Genomic DNA, 22,070 nt, shown 5'->3' with positions numbered 1-22,070 from the left:
GTTTTAATTAGTAAATTTTTGCTGCTTGAAAAATAGGGTTGGGATGGGTACGACTGTTATGTATTTGAAAAATAAATGTGAAAATATAGTTAAATAATATTTGTGTAAATGTGTAGAAGACTTGTATTTATGTGACACTTGCTTGTGGTTGATAAAAAATTATACGAACGGTGCGAATAAATGCAAGAGTAAAACTAATGCTATTCTTTATCAAGTGAAAAAAAATCAAAGCCTCTTACTGGCTTCATACGAGCTTTAGCTCAGATAGAATTCATGCAATTTAAAATGTAGCCGTACAGCGATAGGTACTTTTAATGAAACGAACGCAACGCATTTAATTTCATTTTATTTACTGAAGTCTATAATTACAAAGTAGCAGAGCTGAAATTGGCAATGCTTAGGTCACACCATTAGAAAACCACCAGATAGCATCACGAGCATGTCATTCGACTGAAACTCGCAAGGGAGCAGAGCAAGTTACTTTACTAAACAGTTTTAGGTTGTTTACTGTTGCTCTGCGCACGGCATTGCTCTGCACTGCCCAAAATAGGCCATCAATTGCAGGGTAGAGCTGAGTTAATTGGAAGTATTTGATATTAAAACCTTACCCAATCTCATTCAATAAATCTATTGTACTTGTATCCTATATCTACTCTATTCCGAATTTTGTAGGCTAAACGCTAAATAAAGGCAGTAAAAGTATTGCAGAAAGTATTGAAAAGTGCTACTAATATAAATTTCTATGGATAATCGATTGTTTGACTAGTTGAAATGCATCGCCATTATTGACTAATTTTCAAGGTTGCATTTGAGTTCAAAGCATGTAAAATTAATTGAAATTATAATACCTAGTCGATCTATTTCATATATCCTATGCAATTTTTTTCTCGATAGGCTGGTCGTTTACACAATATTTACATTACTCTTGCTTGTGTTCGCTGTCTGGCTCGCTTGTTGTGTCTATGTGACGCATGATGTACATACGCACATACACATAATTAAAACGAAAGTAAATTTGTAAATAAAATAATACGCAACACAGCTAAATATTTGACTTTATATGCACGCACTAGAAATGTACAAGTCAATTGCCCCATGCATACCTAGGCAACATTGCAGTGCCAACTGACGTATGCGACTGAGCTATTGCCTCAGCAATCCACCTCACACCACACACCGCACACTCCTCTCAACCGCCCACCGAAGCTAGTTTTTATGCTTTTACGCAGCTAAATTGTGTTTATTTTTAAATCTATGCAAACTTGTGTTCAATGCAAATATTCTATGCTTGTTGTTGTTGTATTTTAGCATACATTATTATTATTGCTGCTCATCGTATGCAATGAGAGTAAAGAAACAGTGAGAATTACATGAATGGATGGATTAACGATGCATAAAAATGAATAGAATACTTGGCGCATGCTCAATACTGTTACAAAATAACATAACATAGCATGGCATAACATACATAGTGTAGACTAGCAATATAATGAACTTTTTCATTGTCAAACAAAAGCGCAAGCCGGAAGCTGTAAAACACTTGTATGTATATGCGGCCATTATACATGCAACAAAGAAACATGAAAAAAAACGAAACAAGAAAAAAAAAGAATATAGATAAAAAAATGTGCAAGCGCTGCAGCAACAACAGCATTGAGGTTGGCAGTTATTTAGCTGTCTTGTGAGATATATGTATGTATGTATATTAGTACATGCATAGGCATGTGTGTGTATGTAATAAGCAACAGGAGGCTGTGAGTGAGGCGTTGTGCGGTTGAATGCCACCTGGCCGTGTCTGTTCGTTGGCAATTAGCGAAAAATTTGCCAAGGAATTAACGAAATGAATTTGTTGTGCGCTATTTAAGTTGCTAAATGAATTAGCGGAATTGTTGGTGGTGAAAAAGAAAAAAAAATATATACATAATATATATATACATAAATGCTTATGTATGCAAATTTACGAAACGAAAACACTGCGAGAAAATGAAAAAAGGACTTAGAATGGGGAAAGTGGCTGAAAATTTCTTAATGAAAACATTTGTTCGAGTGAATCGTAAATTATGAGCCCAAATGTTGTAGGTGAAACAGCAAGTAATTATGCGTATGTATGAGAATACAAAGGAGGGTGGGCAAATCTGAGATCTTTTATGCTCAGCCATAAAATTGACTGTAATGGTTATTGTTTTCCAAATAAATTTTTTATTAGGCTCTTTTTGGTTGTTTTAAAAATAAGTCTAAGCAAAAACAAAAATCAAATTAATATGAACGTAAATTGTTTTACATATACTATGCTTGGTTTTCAAGGTGAACATATGGAAATATGCGTAGAACTATTTGCCTATTTCATCGCCAAGGTTGTAGTAATGAATGGTGCTTTGAAAAAAAAACCCAAAAACAAAAAAATAAATTGTTTGAAAAAAAACACAAGTGTTAAAACGACAATTTTAGTACTTCAATAGGTAGAAACTTTCATGAAATTGATTATGAAAAATGGTTTCGGGCTCATGGCTATTGCAAAAATACTTCATTCTGGATCAATAATTTCTGATTTCGAAGTTGTTTTCCAAGGCTATTTGTTCACAAAACAAAATTAATAACGCAGGGGCGCCAAATCACGTGATCATGGAGGCCAGCCTTTGGGCCAATTTATGACGATAATGTTTAACATTAATGTTTAAATGTGATTCTGCGCATAAGCCACCTCCGCTTCCTCTGATGAACTGCACACTATCAGCCTAATTTTTAACGACATCTTCGAGTAAATCCGGTTACATACGTCTACTGCGCATTCGCAGCTGGAATATGCCAGTTTTATTTGGATACCATATTTTGCTTCTCATGTAAATAGGCTTGAACGTGTCCTGAAAGTCTTTGTCTGTTAATCCATGCGGTCTTTGCGCTAATCCAATTTCATCCTATTAAAACCGGCGCTTGCTCATTAATCAAAAAACACTAGCCATTAGAAGGACTATCCTGTCCCTCAATTTTGGTTTCTATGTGATAAGTGGGCGATTGTCTGCCCTTCGCTACTCGAGGAAATCAGTGATCAGGGGTGGTGATCAGCTGATCCACTTCCATCAGAAAATTCGGTCGGTTAAATCCAATTGAGACGGGGCCGGTTTTCAGCTGACAATAAAATTCATTTTGTTGTGAAATCTTCTCGTTTGCAATATTTGTGAAGCAACTCCTTTAAGCTCATTGGTACAAAAAAACGTATTTTTAAATTATTGATATTTTGGCGGTTTTCGAAAAAATGGAATAAATATTATTCGGTTGCTGTTGCTTGTAAACAAACAAATTGCCATTAAGTGATCAGGAATGCAACACTGTGGTGTTGCAAATGTTTTCTAATTTTGACACAGGGCCCTCGGCAGCCGATTTCTGACCGCTCCCGAAATTAGAATTTTTGTGGTAATATTAAAAATAATAGAAAAAAAATGCAAATTAATATCTTGACTTGGAAAATTTACAACAACAAATATTTTAAATATATTTCTCAGTTATAATAATGCTTTTTATTGAGAAATATCGAAATTTATACGACATTGTTTAGACGACACGACTTTCTATGAAATTTAATTATTTTTTATGTACAATAACTATGTTAAATAAAAGAGCGTTTTGTAATCAGGTGATCTCAGCTGTATGCATTTTTTGACTACCAGCTGAGAGAGTTTTTACTTATGGATCTGTACAATAGCGAAGATTATGTTGCGTTTTTTCGTACGTCGCCAACACAATCTCGGTTTTTTTGTAAACACATCCCCTGTTTCGTTGGCATATCAGCTGATTCTTTCAAATTCGCTGAGAGCCGGTTCTCGGTCTGATATTAGCTACAGCTTCTAAAATATTTTCACCATGCTAAGGTTGCTGAACTAATTCTGCTTCCAATGCTCCGATTTCTAGAACTTTGAGAGAATTTAATATACTCTTAAAATATACTGGCCTAAATTTTTCATTCACAAAATACTTCAAAATGTTACTAAATGAATTTTTGAACTAAATTCTATGTATTCCCTCATATTCCGTCTCTGTAAATTATTATTACATTTTTATCATTAAAATGAAATAGCAAAGTTATCAGGCATGTTCTGAAAATCGCGCGATTTCAATTCGGATCCGAAATGGTAATTCGTACGATTTTGTTTTGGGTGTTCTGTAATTCGTCCGATTTCATTTAAATTCGAATTTAAGTTCGAAACAGCCGAAATAGCGAAAGGTAGTGAAGATAATAAATGTTTGTTGCGCACTACATAACATATGTAGGAGTAATCAAATAGATGACATTGAAACAGACAGCGTATTAGAAAACAATTAAATTGATGAGGAAATTGCTGAAAATGAGGAAAACAGTAGTGTTGGCAGAAATATAAGATACTCTATTGCTAGAAATTTAATATTATGAAACATAAAATTTATTCATATTAAAAGTAAATATATACTTAAAAGTTCAAAAGATTCTTTTATATTTATTTTTTAGTCTCTATCTCAAGCATTTTAATTTTAATTTTAACTGTTTCATGTTGCAACTGCTCCATTCTGAGGTAATGTCTTTGCTTTTGCTCTATACTTTGAGTCTTCAAGCGATTTTGCTCTGCCAGCAATTTATTTTGTTTCTCAACAGCACGACAAACTCGTCGAATCTCTTCCCTTTCATCTTCCTGCGATTTTGCAATCTTGTGTTGGTTTTCGCAAATGTTATCTAAAGTGGTGGATATTTTCTCCATATAAGTAGATTGCGTTGCCATACACGTCTGAAGGCTGTCCTGCGTTGATACTCGTGGCCTTTTTGCAGCTCTCGGGGTAGCCACTGCTTCCCTCCTTGTTTGGGGACGTTCTTCCTCAGATTCGATAGCGCTATTATTTTCTTCTGTCCCAAAGCTTCTAGAATGGTTTATGCCCTCAACGGCTGCAAAAATTCCACAAGTTCTTGCAACACATTCTTCGGTGCTCGTCAGTACATGCTTATTAAAGGGTCCACCTCCTGTTGCCCTCGATTCTAGATTGTTATGGGCAACCTTATTACGAATGCACCCCTTCCAGTCAGACCATATCTTGAAAAAAGACAACTCAAAAATATTTATTTTAATATTTGACTAAATACTCACTTTTTTCCATCCATTAACATCTTTTTGGGGCGGGCCTTCTGCATTTAGCAGCGTCGTTAGCTCTTTCCACTTTTCGTCAACAGCAACTCTGTCGCCCTTCGAAAAATTCTTCGCCAAATCTGGATGAGATTCCATAAAGTCGACTAAAATTAGCTCTTGCTTGGAGTTCTTGTGTTTTCCCCTAAAAGTTTTTGAATAAGTTTTAAATATTTTAAATAAACGCTTTTATTTACATAAATATATGCAGTTATTTTGAGTAAATCCTCACATTTAGATAAATTTATTTCAACAAACAGTTTATAAGAATGCCACAAAGCGCTAACGTTTAAGTTGCCGAAAATTTAACTGGAAAATTTTAACGATTTCGATTTCCAGAACAGGGTGACAAAACGATTTGCTGATGTTCGAAAAAAAACGAAAACGGAACGATTTACAGGACATGTCAAACGATTTCAAAACGGAAAATGCGAAAATATTGCCCGAAAACGATTTGCAGAACATGCCTGTATAAGTTTAATTTATTTTTGCTTTAATTATTTAGCAATAATCTGTTTTTCATATTCTTCATAGTCTGTAACAAATACTACATTTTTATATTATTAAATAAGTAAATCAATAAAATTTCTGCTACCCGATCATATTGGCTTCCAGATGGTCAATTGTTATTAGTTTGTTAGCGTACACCAATGACTTAAATTTTTTCCACAGAAAATAGAAGCGGTCTTCAGTTACATGATTTAGCAGGTCAGTTAATAGGGTCAATGGTTTCCATGTTTTGAAATAAAATATAATTTATTATATTTCGATAACGAATTCTATTGACTGCAACGTCGGCTCCAGTAGGCGTTGTGAACGTTGTGGACGCGTTGGCCTTTCCATGACGAAATCGTAAAACAAAAGTGCTACCTGTCGATAGCAGACAGCTGATATTCTTATGGAAATTTTATCGTTGAAAAAAAACCAATATATGTAAAGAGATCTAAAACGTAGCTCAACCTTCCAATTGCCCTTTAATGTTTGGAAAAACTTTTCGAGTTAATTTTCTGTGACTTCTTCAATGCCCACTAAAGAATCAACTCATTTAATAGTAAAAAGAATCAAACTGTTGATTTATCTAAACAAACTCCCACCCCATCGCACCCCTTATACCCTTATAAATAATTTAATTTTTTACTTCAAATTAAAGAATAACAAATTTAAATAATAAATGCCCACATTTTATTCCACCTGTGGCCAATATTTGCTACTTCTATTAAAATACATGATTTGAAACAATTCTAAGTAGGCAATTAAATTAATTTATTTCAATTAACTTTTCTGTACTTGCAAGCGGAAATTGGCGCGAAGACAAAACGAAAAGCATTCGGCTGTTCAGGCAGATGTGTACATTTGTAGATTAAAATAAATAAATGATAAAATTGGCAGTTCGAGATTTATTTTTAAACACAAGTCTGCTGCTTCCATTACTCTATGCATGTGTGTGTAAACAGTTATGTGGCTGTATTTAAACAGGAGCACTTTTTCACCACGGTTTTTGGCACACATAAACTGATTGATGTTCGCCACATCTATGACAAAGTCAATAAACACCCATTCCATTTCCATATGCATACATACATACATACCCACATAAATGGAGTGGTAGGCAAGCCAGCTGCGCCAGCCGAACAAACTACTAAACAAAAAGTTAAAAGTTAAAGTTAAAAGTAAAACATTACATAGCTAATTAATGGATTTTTCCATTTGTGAGTGTTGAGGCTAATATTGACATTTCTCAGACGGTATTAAATGCGCAAACATTGGAGAGATGATTTTTTGCAGCGAGCGATTGAAGAAGCCGCTGCTGTCGCTAGAATTTGCACTTTTTTCTGAAGTCCTCATTTTAATATGTATGTATGTATACGTATTTATATATATATTTGTATATGTAGTGTGCCCCCATTTTGTCGCCCACTCCGGGTAGCAAGTTTATTTATAAAATGTCAAATGTATCGGGTGTATTTTTTGCTGGATGGAAAATATCGATACCGATAACTATGGTTAGACAGTTGAGAATGGCCGACTGTGTTGACATTTCTGTTCAGTAAGGTTGGACAAATCACCATGTGCGTTTAACGCCAGTACAACGCTTCCAAATTATGGAAATTCACTTTGAAAAAAAGTCTGTTCGCGAAGTTCATAGAGCACTGGCGGCATAGGAAGGAGCCATTGAGCCTGGCCGATTGAATCCTTTTTTAGCTGTCTAAAACTTCGACGACATTTGGTTCCAACAAGACGACACAACTTAACATCCTGCGCGCTTAACCATCGATTTATTGCATATTCAAGCCACCATTGATGCCATACGGCCAGATTGATTGGAGAAAGTAGTAAAAAATAGGACTGACCGAACGGACCAATTAACTTGTAGCTGCGGCGAACATATACCGGATATCATATTCAAAAAGTAATAATAAAAAAAAGTTCTGGAATTTCTGTTTTGTATTATCATTTCAAGTTCTCAAGTTCTTAAAAAAACACCCGTTACATACATTTAGGGATTTCGTTCGAGTATAAATGATATGCAATATAATTACATACATGAGTATATCAGTATATACGTAAGTACGTATGCATTAGGGCGGGTCGATTTAAAAATCGCTCATTGCTCTGTGAAAATCGTATTCTAGGGATCAAAATAAGAAACTTTGCCGAAGGAACCATACCTCTAAAACGAATTCTGATGTCCCCCAGTTTGGGTTGAACGAAAAATCCCACATTGACCCATTTAGAGTGCTCCAATCGAGTACAAATGTATGACCGACCACTAACTTTGGTCGGGCCGATCCACCCATGCCAGTGGCACACCCCCTGGAACTCCCCTGGGGGGTTCCCCATACAATCATTTCAAAATATCACCATTTTTGGCCTTCACATGAGAAAAGAAACTAGAAAGTTCGACCCAAATTGGGGGACATCAGAATTCGTTTTAGAGGTATGGTTCCTTCGGCAAAGTTTCTTATTTTGATCCCCAGAATATGATTTTCACAGAGCAATGGGCGATTTTTTTGCCTCCCCACAAAAGACACTAAAAGTTCGACCCAAATTGGGGGACATCAGAATTCGTTTAAGAGGTATGATTCCTTCGGCAAAGTGTCTTATTTTGAGCTAGAATATGATTTTCACAGAGCAATGGGCGATTTTTTTGCCTCCCCACAAATCGACCCGGCCTAGTATGCATATATGTATGTATGTGTACGTCCATAAATAATCATCATACGCCCTGTACACCCCTAAGAGCCATTTTTATTGGACATTTATGCAATATATATACATTTTTACAAATCATATATGTACATCAATATATGTAATAAACTGCCGGCACCTCGCGCGCCAAAGCGACAAAATTATAAAAAGAATTCAAGTGCGCAATTTTCGTAAAACGCTCTGTTGACATCACGAAATTCGCTAAATACGAACAAAAAATTATCTCTCAGCGCAACAGTAACCAAACCAAAGTAGTTGTACAGATGTGCAGAGGCGCCTTTTTGGGTCTGAATTTGAAAAAAGCTAACAGGCGCGATATAGAAATATATGTACCTAAATGTGGGCTAGTTAAGCCAATATTTGTTTTCAATGTATTGGAGATAAACAAAATCAATGCCAAAAAATACAAAAAATGCTTCGAGTGATTTAACTTTCTAATATTGTTATTTTTTCACTGTGCATAGAAATATTTATTTATTTTATTTCCACCAATATATAATTTTTGGTTTTTTTTTTTGGTAAAGAAATTGATAAATGAAATTCACTGCATTGCTTCTATTTCAGCAACAAAGTTGTGGAATTTCTATTAAAAAAGATGTCTAAATCTGTATTATTTACACTCCAAAAAAAAAAAAAAAAATGTTTACTGATGTGCACACCCAGCTACTGAGATTAAGCTTATCATATGCAAATTGAAATTTGTTGAGCTATTTAATAAATTCAGTTAATTTTATACTGACACAGATGCCAATATCATCGAATTTAATTGCAACGATGCAATAGGAAAAAATCTATCGAAAATAGATTAATTTGACTGGCACGTGCAGATGGAAGCAGAAAGTAGAAATATTTTTTGTGGAAATTTTGTAACATATGCTGAATGTATGTATGCATGCATGTATGCATATAGAAGCAAGCCAATGCAAATGATTTGTAGTCGCTTTCAAATATTACTTAAATGCTCAGCTAGCGCCTAGAAATCCCAATGGCGCCCAGCAGGCAGACTGAACTGCCTTGAAAACCACAGAAATTTGATAATGCAACAGTAATTTTTACGGACTTGTGGGAAACCTAATACCAAATATAAAGAGCTGATACCAAGTAAGGTTTAATAGTAGATTTTATTAATAGCCTGCGCTCAAATGTAATAAGTTGTATTAATTGAGTAATAAATGATATTCAATTAACTAGAAGTTTGTTAATCCAAGTAATATTCGTGATTACAGACAAATCGAGGTATCAAGTCTGGCGTTATAGTTGGATTTTGTATTACTCCCTTTCAATGCATTACTACTATCATGAAAATTTATTATTTTCCTTAATAATAGTAAATAATAATAAGCGCAATGATCGCCCCCGCGCGCTCAACCGACACTAGGAGTGCAGTCCTCAAGATGTGAAATAGTTGAAGTGCCGGCCAAGACATACGGGTCATGTGATAAATGCTTACAACTGCTTACAGAGAGAAAAACTGCGTCAGTTTTAAAACTGTTTACAGTAATTCTTTGACGTCAGCTGCTGACGTCAGTTTTATTATTGTTGGTATTTTGCCAAGTTCTTCGGCAATTGGCGAAATACTTTAGTTTTCTTAGGATCCGCATACGTCCTTTTTAAGGTTTTTGGGCGAGAATTTCCCTCAATTTATGGTGTGCGTTTTGACGTTGTCCCATAAATAGCGGATTTAACAGTTTCCCGCCGCCTTCGCAAGCCAAATAATTCTTATGACAAATTTTTACAGCAAAAATATATTCGCTTGTTTACTATTGCCGGCCGAGGGGCAGGTAGAGGCTGAAATTAGGCCCAATTCCTTTACAATTCCTGGGGTGATGGAAAATAATGAGATATGATTTGCGCTTATTGATTCTCGTAGTATTAATAATACTGAGACCTAAGTATTGGTGGTGGATATTAAACGCTTGTGGAATTTTAATTTAATTTATATCCACGTACTTACGCTCTGGGATATTAAAATTTGGTTCAACGGCTGCATGCAACATTATAAAGAAGTCGAGATATATGTACATATGCAGACATACATAGACCTAAATGCTTAGAAGGATGAAAGGAGAAGAAGAGTATTTAGCTACGGCTGTCACATCGTCCAAGCGCTTGCTAAATCGAGCATAAATTTATATATTTCAATGATAGAAGATATAAGATTGCGCGGATTGAAGTGGAAAAATTAGCGTAACTTTGCTGTAGCGAACTTGTAAATCAGGTGACTGCCCAAATAGTAAAGATTTACAAACAAAAACGAAAAGTTAGGTTATGTTAACGTAAGCAAGAAAGATAATAGAAAGAAAACCGTTGTTTGTAAATAAGACAAAAACGTCAACAAAATTCTACAATCACATCAGCTTTACAACTGTCGCTGCCAGCTCTCTCAGCCGTGGTTAAAAGTAACTTTATTGAAGCAGCTCGGCTGGCAGCACAAGCCTTAATTTCTTTAATCTACGAGGTGTGTTCAAAATGTATCGCGAATTTTGTGTTTTTTCAAAAATTATTTAGTTATTCAGTAATATCTATTTTGTCCCCTTCAAAGTAATCCCCATGAGATATTATGCACTTGTTCCAACGTTTTTTCCAATCTTCGAAAACTTCAAAAAATCATTTTTTTTATCTTGTTTAGCTCCTCCTTCGATGTCGTGCTTATCTCGTCAATCGTAGCGTAGCGTCGTCCTTTCATGGCCTTCTGAATCGAAACTGAGGAACAAGAAAAAGTCACAGGGGGCCAGATCTGGGGAATACGGTGGCTGTGGAATCGTTAGTGTGTTGTTTTTGGCCAAAAAGTCGCGCACAAGCAACGATGTGTGAGCAGGGGCGTTATCGTGACGAAAGAGCCAATTTTTGTTTTTCCACAAACCCGGGCGTTTCTGGCGGATTGCTTAGTACAAATTGCGCATAACTTGCAGATAATATTCCTTATTAACCGTTTTACTTTGCGGCAAGAACTGATGATGCACAACGCCCCTACAATCGAAGAAAACGGTAAGCAAAACTTTTACATTCGACGGAACTTGGCGCGCTTTTTTCGGTCTTGGTTCGTGCGGCAGCTTCCTTTGAGATGATTGAGCTTTGGTTTCCATGTCATAACCATAAACCCACGAATTTTGTGGCGACCCGTCTCATGCTTAAATCATTGAAAAAAATCGAATGGCACGAATCGATATGTCTAGGTCCTCAGCAACTTCTCTAACGGTGATTCGACGATTGGCCAATACCATTTTCTTCACTTCATCAATTTTTTCTTCTGTTGTTGAAGTGCTCGGGCGTCCGGTACGCCGGCACGCTTTTCGTCGTTCACATCTTCTCGGCCTTCTGAGAACATTTTGTACCACCGATAAACGTTGCTTTGGTCCAAAGCAGCTTTTCCGTATGACACAGTCAACATTCGGAATGCGTCCGCGCACTTAATTTCGTTTTTCACACAAAATTTGATACAGGTTCTTTGATCCATCTTTTTGAATAGGTAAAAATCGAAGACGAGCCGAAACACGTGTAAGCAAAGCAGTTGTCAAGAATTAACTGAACATTCAAAATGGCCGAACTCGTCGGCATGAGTGAAAGACATGAGTACCATCATATCGCCACGAAATAATCGAAATTCGAATACTCGTAACCTGCGAAAATTCAAAATTCGCGATATTTTTTCAACATACCTCGAACATTCAATTCAAGTGGTGGCTAAAATGTTCGGCCACCGAGCTTTTTTGGCAGTTATTAATTTTAAAATTAATTAAAACACTTTAATTTTCAAATAACTTTATAATCTATTTTCCGATTTAAGATTTGCGCGATCGTGTGTTTATTGTTCTTCTTTTACAATTGCTAAGGTTCACCGGTCCCAGCTGATGTCGAAATTCAAGTCTCCATTTTTTTTAATAAATTTGTATATTCTCAGATGTACGGATAATTTTGATAAGCCCAGGTGAATTTTTTTCATATGCTTGCATACATACATATACACACAAATGCATCAGCCAGATAAAATGCAAGCCTCTAAATTTCATTCATATTTATGTTAATTACTGGGCTTATCACTAAGACAATTATCAAGACTATTGCACTTCAAGTTGGTATCACATGATATTCATAAATTCAAGAAAATAGCTGTATGTGAATATACAGGGTATTTAGTTAATAAATTAAACAAAATATCACTATGAGAATATACAGGGTGTTGTAATTAGAGTCTTGGTTTGACACCTTTTTAATTCGAGGCCATTTATTTAAAATATTTCAACACATAAGGAAGGTATATAATATTTGATAAAAAACTGTTGATGTTTTTATTTCGGAATTCATATTTATTCATAAGCGTATAAAAATTAAATTATTTCGCTTGCTTTATATACAGTTCAGTTCAGTTTAGCTTAAAAACGAATTTATTCATTTGAAAACTAGTTTTTTTTAATTTTGTTTTGATTTCATGCCATCAACTCTTTTTTTATCGTTTTTGCGTCAGTTATTATACTTAGTCGAATTTTTCTCTCTAAAAGCTCCCAAACATGCGCTCTCGGATTTATGTCCGGACTCTGCGGTGGTGTATTTAGTTGTCTGGGTGCGTAATGTAAGAACCATTCTTTGACGCTTAGCCCAACACTCGAGAATTCTACTCATGGTATCAAATGTTGTTCCAATATATTTTTATATTTATATCGGTCCTTGTATCTTCAATAAAGGTCATCAATTCATCAGCAAATAAAACTTTAGACGAGAAATCCATTCCCTTGCCAATTTGTACCCGTGCAAACTCAAGCCGAAGGCGACGTGTTTTTTTTTCCTGAAATCAGAGGTCCTGAAGTCAGAGTGTCCTGCTGAAATATCCGCTATTATTAAGGTATATTTGAATAGTTCTTTGATGAACACTTTTTCCAGATGCCTCGACGATATGTTGGACCAATTTCGGAGCATTAAGTTCCAAACTTTGGTCGACTTCTCTTAAAATGTAGATTGCATCTCTTCTCGACAGCTTCTTTGGGTGGCCGGTTCGGTTTTTATTTTAATACGAATTAGTCTCTTCGTAGTTTTTAACAATCGTTTGTACCGTTGCTCTACCTTAATTTGCTATTTTTTCGTAGGCAAAAAATTATGATTCGCATTGTGACAGCAGCAAATTCTGACATCTGATTGAAACACCTTGTATATGATGTGACATTGCCCTTGATATAAAGTAAATTATTTGAACTTAACATTTGTTTTTGATACTTTATGTTATTTTTTTCATGTATACATGCACACATAGGTGTTTAATTTTTTTTCTTCAAAAAAGCACACTCTACTACTAAATTTATTGACACAAATTTATAATTTTACTTGCTATTTATAGTACTGTACAAATAAATATTTCTACATATGCACATATTTACTTACTTAAATATACATATATGTATATCTGTATGTACACACATTTTTCGGGTATTGTCTCTAAGGTAAATACTCCTAAATATTATCAGTGAACTATGTTGGGAAATAAATATTATGTGTTTAGACGAATGCGTACCTACATTTGTATTTATAAGTGGTATAAGTATACTCGTATATAGTATAGTATTGTAAATATATTATACCCTCAAGCACATGCGAATGACTAATTTTAAAAAACATTAATACAGTTAGTTGTATAGACAGAATCAAATTGCTGAGCAAACTTCGTCGGGTGAAACTCCGCTGTCAAAATTAAAACACAATGCAATCCCATAGACTCTCACAGATACACAACCAAAGCGACGATGAAGTTCGCCTGACGCATGCTGAAGTTCATCGTGAATAGATTTGTTTTTAATTTTGTAAGAGGTGTAAGGAAATCGTCTTCGTAGTCGTTACCTCACTTGCAGAAATGCTTTGCCTATTGTTGGCATAATATTTAAAACTTCGATATTTTGAACTAATCGAAAAAATGAGGATTCATCTTTTCACTTTTGATGCGAATTTCGTTTTGGCTCTGTTCAACTCGGCGAAATGTTGCGACAAATAGTATCCGACAACATCGCTCCGTTCGACGAAGTTCGCTCAGCAATTTTATTCTAGGTGCCTTCGATTCGTCACTTCTTTGCTTGCTCTGACGAAAAATTTGCATATGAAAGCAACAACAAAGTTATCGAGCAAGATTCGCCGCTAGCGAGGATGGTTATACCTACGAAAACTGGTATAACTCACTACTTTCAAGGCTGCTAACTCTCTTTCAATAGGCCTCTTCTTTTCGCCAAGAGTTAGCAAATGGTGAATAGATGCAGCAACTGGTATAAATAACTATGTATATCTACATATAAATATAAAGTATCCATGTACAAAAAAAATGCTTCTCGGAATAGATTTATCTGTAAATCAAATGTTTCTTCATACCAATAAAGTAGTCTCTTGTCTATTTAGGCCAAGTAAGTATGATAAGAACATATCGCTCATTTACTTCAATAATATCATAATCCAACAAGCATTGTTTTTAGATACATAAGTATGCAGACACGACCATAAGCACTTCTTTGATGTTGTGTAAAAATTTCATAGTGATATCTAGTAACAGCGCCTCATTATATGAAAATAAGTATTTACTTTTACACAGCGAGTCATAGTAATTTGACATTTTTCCAGCCGTTGATCACGATACTTTTTTTGTTTTTGAGTTATGACACTATTGAAATAAATAAGTGATGTGTACGCTTCAATAACTGAGTATTGTACCCCGATATGTTCGGTTGAGTGTGCATTGTTGCTATTGTTTTTGCCTATAGTACTTGAAAACAGAATGAGCAGATGTCTTACCACAACAGTAAATCCATAAAATGATTACATATGGATTATATTTTCCATTCTGGAAGGAAGACGTTATCAATACATATGAACACCATTTCAATAGGCACTTATGTGATACATACAGTAGCGGACATTAACATTCGGATTAGCAGTCGGCATGCACATTTTTGCCCGCAAGATACAAGATTAAGTTAAAGTATTGATTTATTTTTAGGGTAAATTAATGTTAATGCCTAATTCGAGAAATGTAAAATAGAGCAGCACAAAGAAAAATTCAGTATTCGAGATATGGGTGCTAAGACAAAATTCAGCCCAGCCAGTTTCTCCTAAAGCGAAAATGGAGCTAAGAGTTGTGAAAGGCGCCAGTTCAAGGCAAGCTGGTTTCATAGAGTACATCGGCGTACAGCATCTTTTCAACATGCTGATTAGATGAGGAGGGATTTCAATGATTATTACAATGAGGATAATAAATTTGAACGAAAGTCGGACTTAGCTCTGCTGGCTTGAAAGTTTAATGAAACTCACTTTTGATTAGAAAAACTCATCAAATCGGTTTCAACATGAATAGTAAAATGACATTTTCCCAACGTAGTTCAATAAAATTACTTTAATAAAATAGTTGTTTGTCTTCAAGTTTACTTTTCTCTAAAAATTATAAATTACTCGAATTTTCACGTTGAACTGGCCAGGTAATGATAGAGCCTCAAACATACTCGTGAATATTTGACACATCTTATGGGCAAGGGTATCAAAGAAGAGGTCTAAAAACTTATTTGAGTTATCAGTCCTCGAAGCATGACTTGGAAACAATCAAAAATTACATCCTTACAAGCCCATGCCAAATATTGAAAGAAAACGAAATCCCAAATCCTCGGCAGAGACTAATGAGCGCAACTGTATGCGCATACATATGTAAATGTATGTATGTAATTACAGACAAGCCTACCAAAAGGTAAAGCGTTTGATACCTAATGCGCATGAGTTGCTCGCATGGCAGTGCAGATAAATTATTACTGCAACATTGTTTGTGTTTTGCTACGAAGTTTTCACTACAGATGGCGAGCGGTATAACTGCTGTAGGTAAAAATCGTTTTTTATAAGTGCAGGACACAGAAATTAACAGACAGCTAAGTATAAGTATGAATAGAAATAAGTTGTTTATATCTTTCAAAATGGCGTTCAAATTCATGTCCTTTGGGCGATGTTAATAATGTTTGGTGCAACTTGCTCTACGACCGCCGACTTTGATGACATATTTACATACCTTCTGCTCAAATATGAACGAGACGTTATCAATAAAACGGTCCGCGGATGACATATGGCAAAAATAAATTTTTTGTTTTTTGGTATGACTGTTATAAGCTTACATGGCAAATTTCAGCGTGATATGTCACATAGTTTGTTTTCTGTGCTACTGTAAACAAGTCAAGCTCGAGTGTGTTCTTCGAATTCTCTTTTATGACTTCAATTGTCTCAAAATGTTTTCCACGGAGCGGCAACTTGAGCTTGGGAAACAGGAAAAAGTCACATGGAGCCATATCAGGCGAATACGGTGCTTGCGGAACGATATTAACATTATTTTTGTTCAAATAATCGCGAACAAGACGTGATGTGTGAGCTGGTGCATTATCGTGATGCAAGAACCATGACTTGTTGTCCCACAATTCCTTCCTTTTAAGACGAATGTTCTCGGGCAAACGCTTTAAAACGACTAAATAATATTCAGCGTTAACCGATTTTGCGATTTATGCGATTTTCAAGCACAATTTCCTTTACTTTTCCGATGTTTTCGTCGTTTACTGATGTTGCTGGACGACGTTCATGAGGTAAGTTTTCAACCGATGTACGGCCCTCTTTGAACGATTTGTACCATTGGAAAACACGTGCACGCGATAGAGCAGAGTCCCCATAGGTTGTCTGCAAAATTTTTAAGGCGTCTGAAGCCGAAATTTTGTTGGAATAACAAAATTTCAAACAAATTCTTTGTTCAACTTGAATTTCCATCGTTAAATTTGAAGAACACACTCGAGCTTGACTTGTTTATTAAGAAACCCGATTGGTTTGTAAATATGTAGTAAAGGACCCCATGAGGCAAATAAGTAAATGATGAATGATAAATGACATTTTACAACGGTCTTACAGATGTCGGTTTTCGGATGAAACTTTCAATGACACTTTGGCGAGTGTGATCTTTTTTTATAACATTGTTCACTCCGCTCGGCAGCATGCGACCTCGACAAAACTCTTGTTTTTGCGCCGTCTTGGCATCTGCTAGCTCGCGCAACATCGACCTTCGCCAAGTGATCTTTGGCCGATCGCGACCTCTGCTCGGTTGCGGGCTCCAGTCCAGTGCCATTCTCGTGATGCTATCTGGTGGTTTCATAGCCAGCTTGACTAGTCTGTCCGCCTTCGCTTGCATGTCAGTGAGTTTGTGAGATAGGAGACACAGTTGTCATCGGCGAATTCCAGGTCCTCAAGATGTCTGGTAAAACTCCATACAATGCCTCTTTTGTGCAGGGTCAACTGGCTCATAACGCCGCCTAGGACGATGGCGAAGAGAAGGGGCGACAGGGGACAACCGTGCCTTACACCTTCGTTGGTGGTGAATGGGTCGCTGATATTGCCGTTGTTAAGCACTGCCAGTTCGGAGTTCTCGTAAAGGGTTCTGATGAGACGGATTATCTTAGCGGGAACTCCCTTTCTACTCAGTGCCAACCATATTGAGTCCCTTTTGATTGTGTGGAATGCCTTAAAGAGCAGTCGATACATGGAGTCTGCCTTGTATGATCGTGGCTAGAATTTTTTAGGTGGCGTTAAGCAGTGTTATACCTCGCCAGTTGCCGCAGTCACGAAAACCGCCTTTCTTGGGCAGCTTCACGATGATGTCTTTTGTCCAGGACGGAGGCAGCTTCTCATTGTCCCAGACGGCGGTGATGTGGGGATGCGGAATTTCCGCTGAAATGTGATCTTACAAAGCATAATACGTTTCTGGCTCTATCTCTCTATTTCTGACATGGCCTCACCGAAAATAGTGTAAAGGCGCTAGATCACAGATCCCTAAGCTTCGTAGTGGATTTGAGTTATTTTATACAGATCTCGCGCCAAATCGAACTCATTTTTGAATTTGTGTTTAGCTTCTGCCGAAAGTGACGCCCTTGAAATTGTAATAAATATTTTTATTAAAAACGTCGCATTGTCTCGAAACAAGCATTTGTTTGTGCGCAAATTACAAAAATATTATTCAAATTTATGTAAATACCTATTTATTTGTATGTATGTATGTATGTATGTACATATGTAAATGTGGTATATTCATAGGTACCTTTCTATATACAAATAGACGTGTAAATTTGTGTAACGCCTACATTCGACCACTCATTTGTGAATACGATTTCTGATTACGATTCTAAATTTTCTGCTTATTTTACTACTGATAAGCGAATTGTATAAATTTTTGTTTATTTTTCCTACTTAGACTAATGAACTGACTGTGAAATATATAAATCCGGCTGTTAGCACATTGGCGCCACTACGCTCGCCTACAAGTTCTAGGAGCAAAATAAGATCTTTAGTAGAATTTTTGAAATCAAATAGAAACTGTGTAAAAAAACTCATCATTGTTTTGACGGATTAAGGTGACTGTAAATTTGCTGACATTTTCCAATATTTGTGGCAGCATCACATGGTTGACTGATAGTCGCGAATGATTTGTGATTACTATTATAGTATTTTAGTAAATTGCCCTCTACTCTTGAATTTCCTTTTAATGCTGAGGTTAATGGTGTCACTTTGAAATGGGTGTTATTGACATATTGTATTTACTTTGAAATGCGAACTTGCCGTAGTCACATTAATACTTACTTGTTTACAATTATTTAATTGCATAATTACAGTGCATGAACAGCGCGCATAAATAAATATATCTGCATGTGTGCATACATACATATGTATATAAGTATGCAAATTAATGACACCTTTCATGGACCACTTGAAAATTGCGCAAATCGTTAAGTGCAATTTTCTTGTGTTGAAGATGGAGTATTCGAGAGTAATTTTTTGCCGAATATTCATGGGCTTTTGCATGCTGGCGACAGCGAATATCAGATCCGGTGACATGGTGACAAGGTGCTCACTGTACATTCAGAGCTCTACTGGCTAGGTTATGTCATACGAATGTGGACAAATGCTCCAGCTTGATAGAATTCGAAGCACCACTTGCTGCTGCTTGCAAATCATACCGCTTTTTAAAGTTTATGTGCGGGACAAATATTTTCGTTTAATTTAATTTTTAACGTATTTTTAAAATTTTGGGCCCTTATAAAAAATCAACGACTGTCATTTTTTTGACATTCGTGAAAGAAAATTCAAAGAGGACGTTAAATTATAGCGATCTGTAAACCTTTTATTAGAAATTTACGGAAAAATGTGTTTTTATGAATGAAGTTCAAAGGTAGTTTTGAAAGTGTTGGCGCGGGGGTGTGTAGGTGAAATAATGTAAGTACCACTTCGGAACCCCCCCAAGTAGCAATAAAGCGCCGTTTTGACACCATTGTGAGACCTCCAACTTGCAGATACATATCTAAGGCCAGCCAGAGCTGTTGATGTGATGGAGCAGATTGATGGGATTTAGGTTGGTGCACTGCCTCATGCTGTCGAAGAAGGGAGCACCTAGTGACCTTAATCTTGTAGCTGCCAAGCCCGGTCATTTACAGAGAAAGTGCTCAGCAGTCTTCTTTTCTGAAAGGCCACCAAAGGTTCTGAAATGGGGTATATGGTAAACCTAGGTTTTTCGCGTGTGTGTAAATACAGCAACGAGTTTGGAAATTGAATGGCGCGTAGTCCCCAGGACTTTCTGAGTCTTCCAACTATTGTACTAGGTCTAAAAGGATTTCGAAATAGCACATGAAGAAATGGAGCTCCATCTTTTCTGCGCTTTCCTGAGAAATAAGTTGTGCAATTCCACTTTAACAACAGTCAGGGGGATACCGGTGACCGGGTAGGAGGTCTCAGAGACCAATTCAGTCCCCTTCCTGGTAGCCTCATCAGCTATTTCATGTTCCCTCTATGTCCATATGTCTTGGAACTCAGATGAGAGAAATATTACCTGCACACCCAAGATATTTGATTTCCTACTTACAGCAGTTTACTAGGATCTGCATCATGTTGTCGTCGGAGTCTTAATTGCGGCTTGACTATCAGAAAAAATGTTAGTATCTGCTTCGCTTCCACGTTCCCTAAGCATTTTGCATGCCTGCAAAGACTTCTGCATGCAAACTCTAGCAGTATTCGGCAATTTTAACGAATAAATAAAAAGTTAGGCGTCTAATTTTTTTGTCCATTGAACAAATTTCGTGGATATCGTCAAGAAGAACAATGTTTTTTGGGCCGTCATAGTCTCGGGTATAAGCGTCTTAGTCTAAATTAGTCACAGTCTCGGGGAGAATGGGAATTTAGTTGTGAGTGTTATGACAAATGCAGTTTTTTATTTAAAATGTAATATCAAAATACTGAGGATTATTGCAATTAGTTTAAATTAAATTTTGCGCTTTTTAAATTTTTGGGTAAGCAGTTTTACCTAGAACTCACATCAAAATCTGAACAAAAATCTGTGTACGTATGTATGCATGTATGCACACGCGTGCACCCCAACTACTTGTGCTATTTCAATATTTCTATATTTAAATATTTTTAGATGCGAAAAAATGTTGTTGTTAAAATTGTCATCCAATAGGAATGTATGTATATTTGCATAAATATATATTTTATGTATACATATATACATCAATATATGCTGAGAAATATTTTTGGGTAGTTAATTGCATTCTTTTATCGCTCGAAAATTTTTTGACACACTTCTTATTTATGATTAAATCATATACATACGTACATTTGCTTTAAATTTATTTTGCCACAAATACACACGAGCAATGCATACTTACCTACATATTTATTTCAGATCAAGGCATTTGCGACCCTCGCAACAAAAATGCATGTGTCCCCTGCATGCATAATTTATTATTAAATTTTATGAACTTTTTCTAAGCGCAATCTTGGTTTCGTTTCATAAAACATATCAAATAAAGAAATTCACAACACATTTATAGGTTCTTAAAATCAATTTTTATAATGATATGATGAGAGGGCAGAAAATGCGTAAACAACAATTCACTAATGCTTGTGCACACTTCGTGTAATAATACCTAATTGCTTAAAAAAATGTTGAACTTAAACAAAAACACACAGCCTGACGGTTGTTAGTCATCAGCAGCTGTTAACGCTTTAGAAAATCAGTGTTTGAATTCTGTAAATTTCTTCCACTACAGTGGCAACAATTCTATTTTTAGTAGCTGTCAATGTCCTCAATCGCCTACGCTCCCCTTATCAGCCGCCATTGACGTCAACAGCTCAATAAACAGCTGACTGTTGAGCTTCTCTATGAATTTACGTTCTCTGCTACATATTTCAGAGAACGTTAAACAGAGAACGTTAAATATTTAACGTTCTCTGCTGTTCGTTTGCCACTGGATTATCATAACTCAAAAGAGTGCGGCCGCCGTAGCCTAATGGCTTTGTGCGTGACTACCACCATTCGGAAGTGCGCAGGTTCGAATCTCTATGCATGGAACTCCAAATAATAGAAAAGTTTGTTCTGAGAGCGTAGGCAATGGCAACCCTCCGAGTGCATTTCTGCCATGATAAGTTTTCCAATGAGTTCAATTTTCAGACTTCTAAGTTAACACAATAAATACGTATAAGTACAATAAATAAAAAATTCTGGGCACTATTTTAGATTACCAAAAACACTTACATATATTGAAGGAAATTTTGGAGGCAATTTTTTCATGAGGTCATAGGAAAAGCCAACTTAACTCAGTTTCCTATATTGATAAGCCTAATGTATTCTTCTTAAATTTGAGAATTCGCTTTTGGTCGGACATAAAATCGATTAATTTTTGGTATCAT

General features: G+C 36.0%; 1 protein-coding gene across 1 annotated transcript; it reads right to left on the bottom strand.

Annotated features, from left to right (window-relative positions):
- Nucleotides 1-4,379: 4,379 nt before the first annotated feature.
- On the bottom strand, nt 4,380-21,247 carry LOC128861963 (uncharacterized). The gene is made up of 4 exons (XM_054100337.1): nt 21,047-21,247; nt 5,109-5,289; nt 4,515-5,054; nt 4,380-4,385 (listed from the first exon to the last, which is right to left on the bottom strand). The coding sequence occupies exons 2-4, from the start codon at nt 5,241-5,243 to the stop codon at nt 4,380-4,382; spliced, it is 681 nt and encodes a 226-aa protein (XP_053956312.1). The 5' UTR covers nt 5,244-5,289; nt 21,047-21,247.
- Nucleotides 21,248-22,070: the final 823 nt, after the last annotated feature.

The sequence above is a fragment of the Anastrepha ludens genome, chromosome 4 (assembly GCF_028408465.1).
Source record: "Anastrepha ludens isolate Willacy chromosome 4, idAnaLude1.1, whole genome shotgun sequence".
NCBI classification, from domain to species: Eukaryota; Metazoa; Arthropoda; class Insecta; order Diptera; family Tephritidae; genus Anastrepha; species Anastrepha ludens.
The sequence above is the reverse complement of the archived record's forward strand: the minus strand, read 5'-3'. Positions and strand labels throughout refer to the sequence as shown.

What these genes read in the sequence shown, in the direction of transcription:
- LOC128861963 (XM_054100337.1), bottom strand. Translation starts at nt 5,243, where the DNA reads ATGGAATCTCATCCAGATTTGGCGAAGAATTTTTCGAAGGGCGACAGA. An exon ending in ATGTTAATGGATGGAAAAAA is followed by an intron (nt 5,055 to 5,108) that starts GTGAGTATTTAG and finishes TCTTTTTTCAAG; the next exon opens with ATATGGTCTGACTGGAAGGG.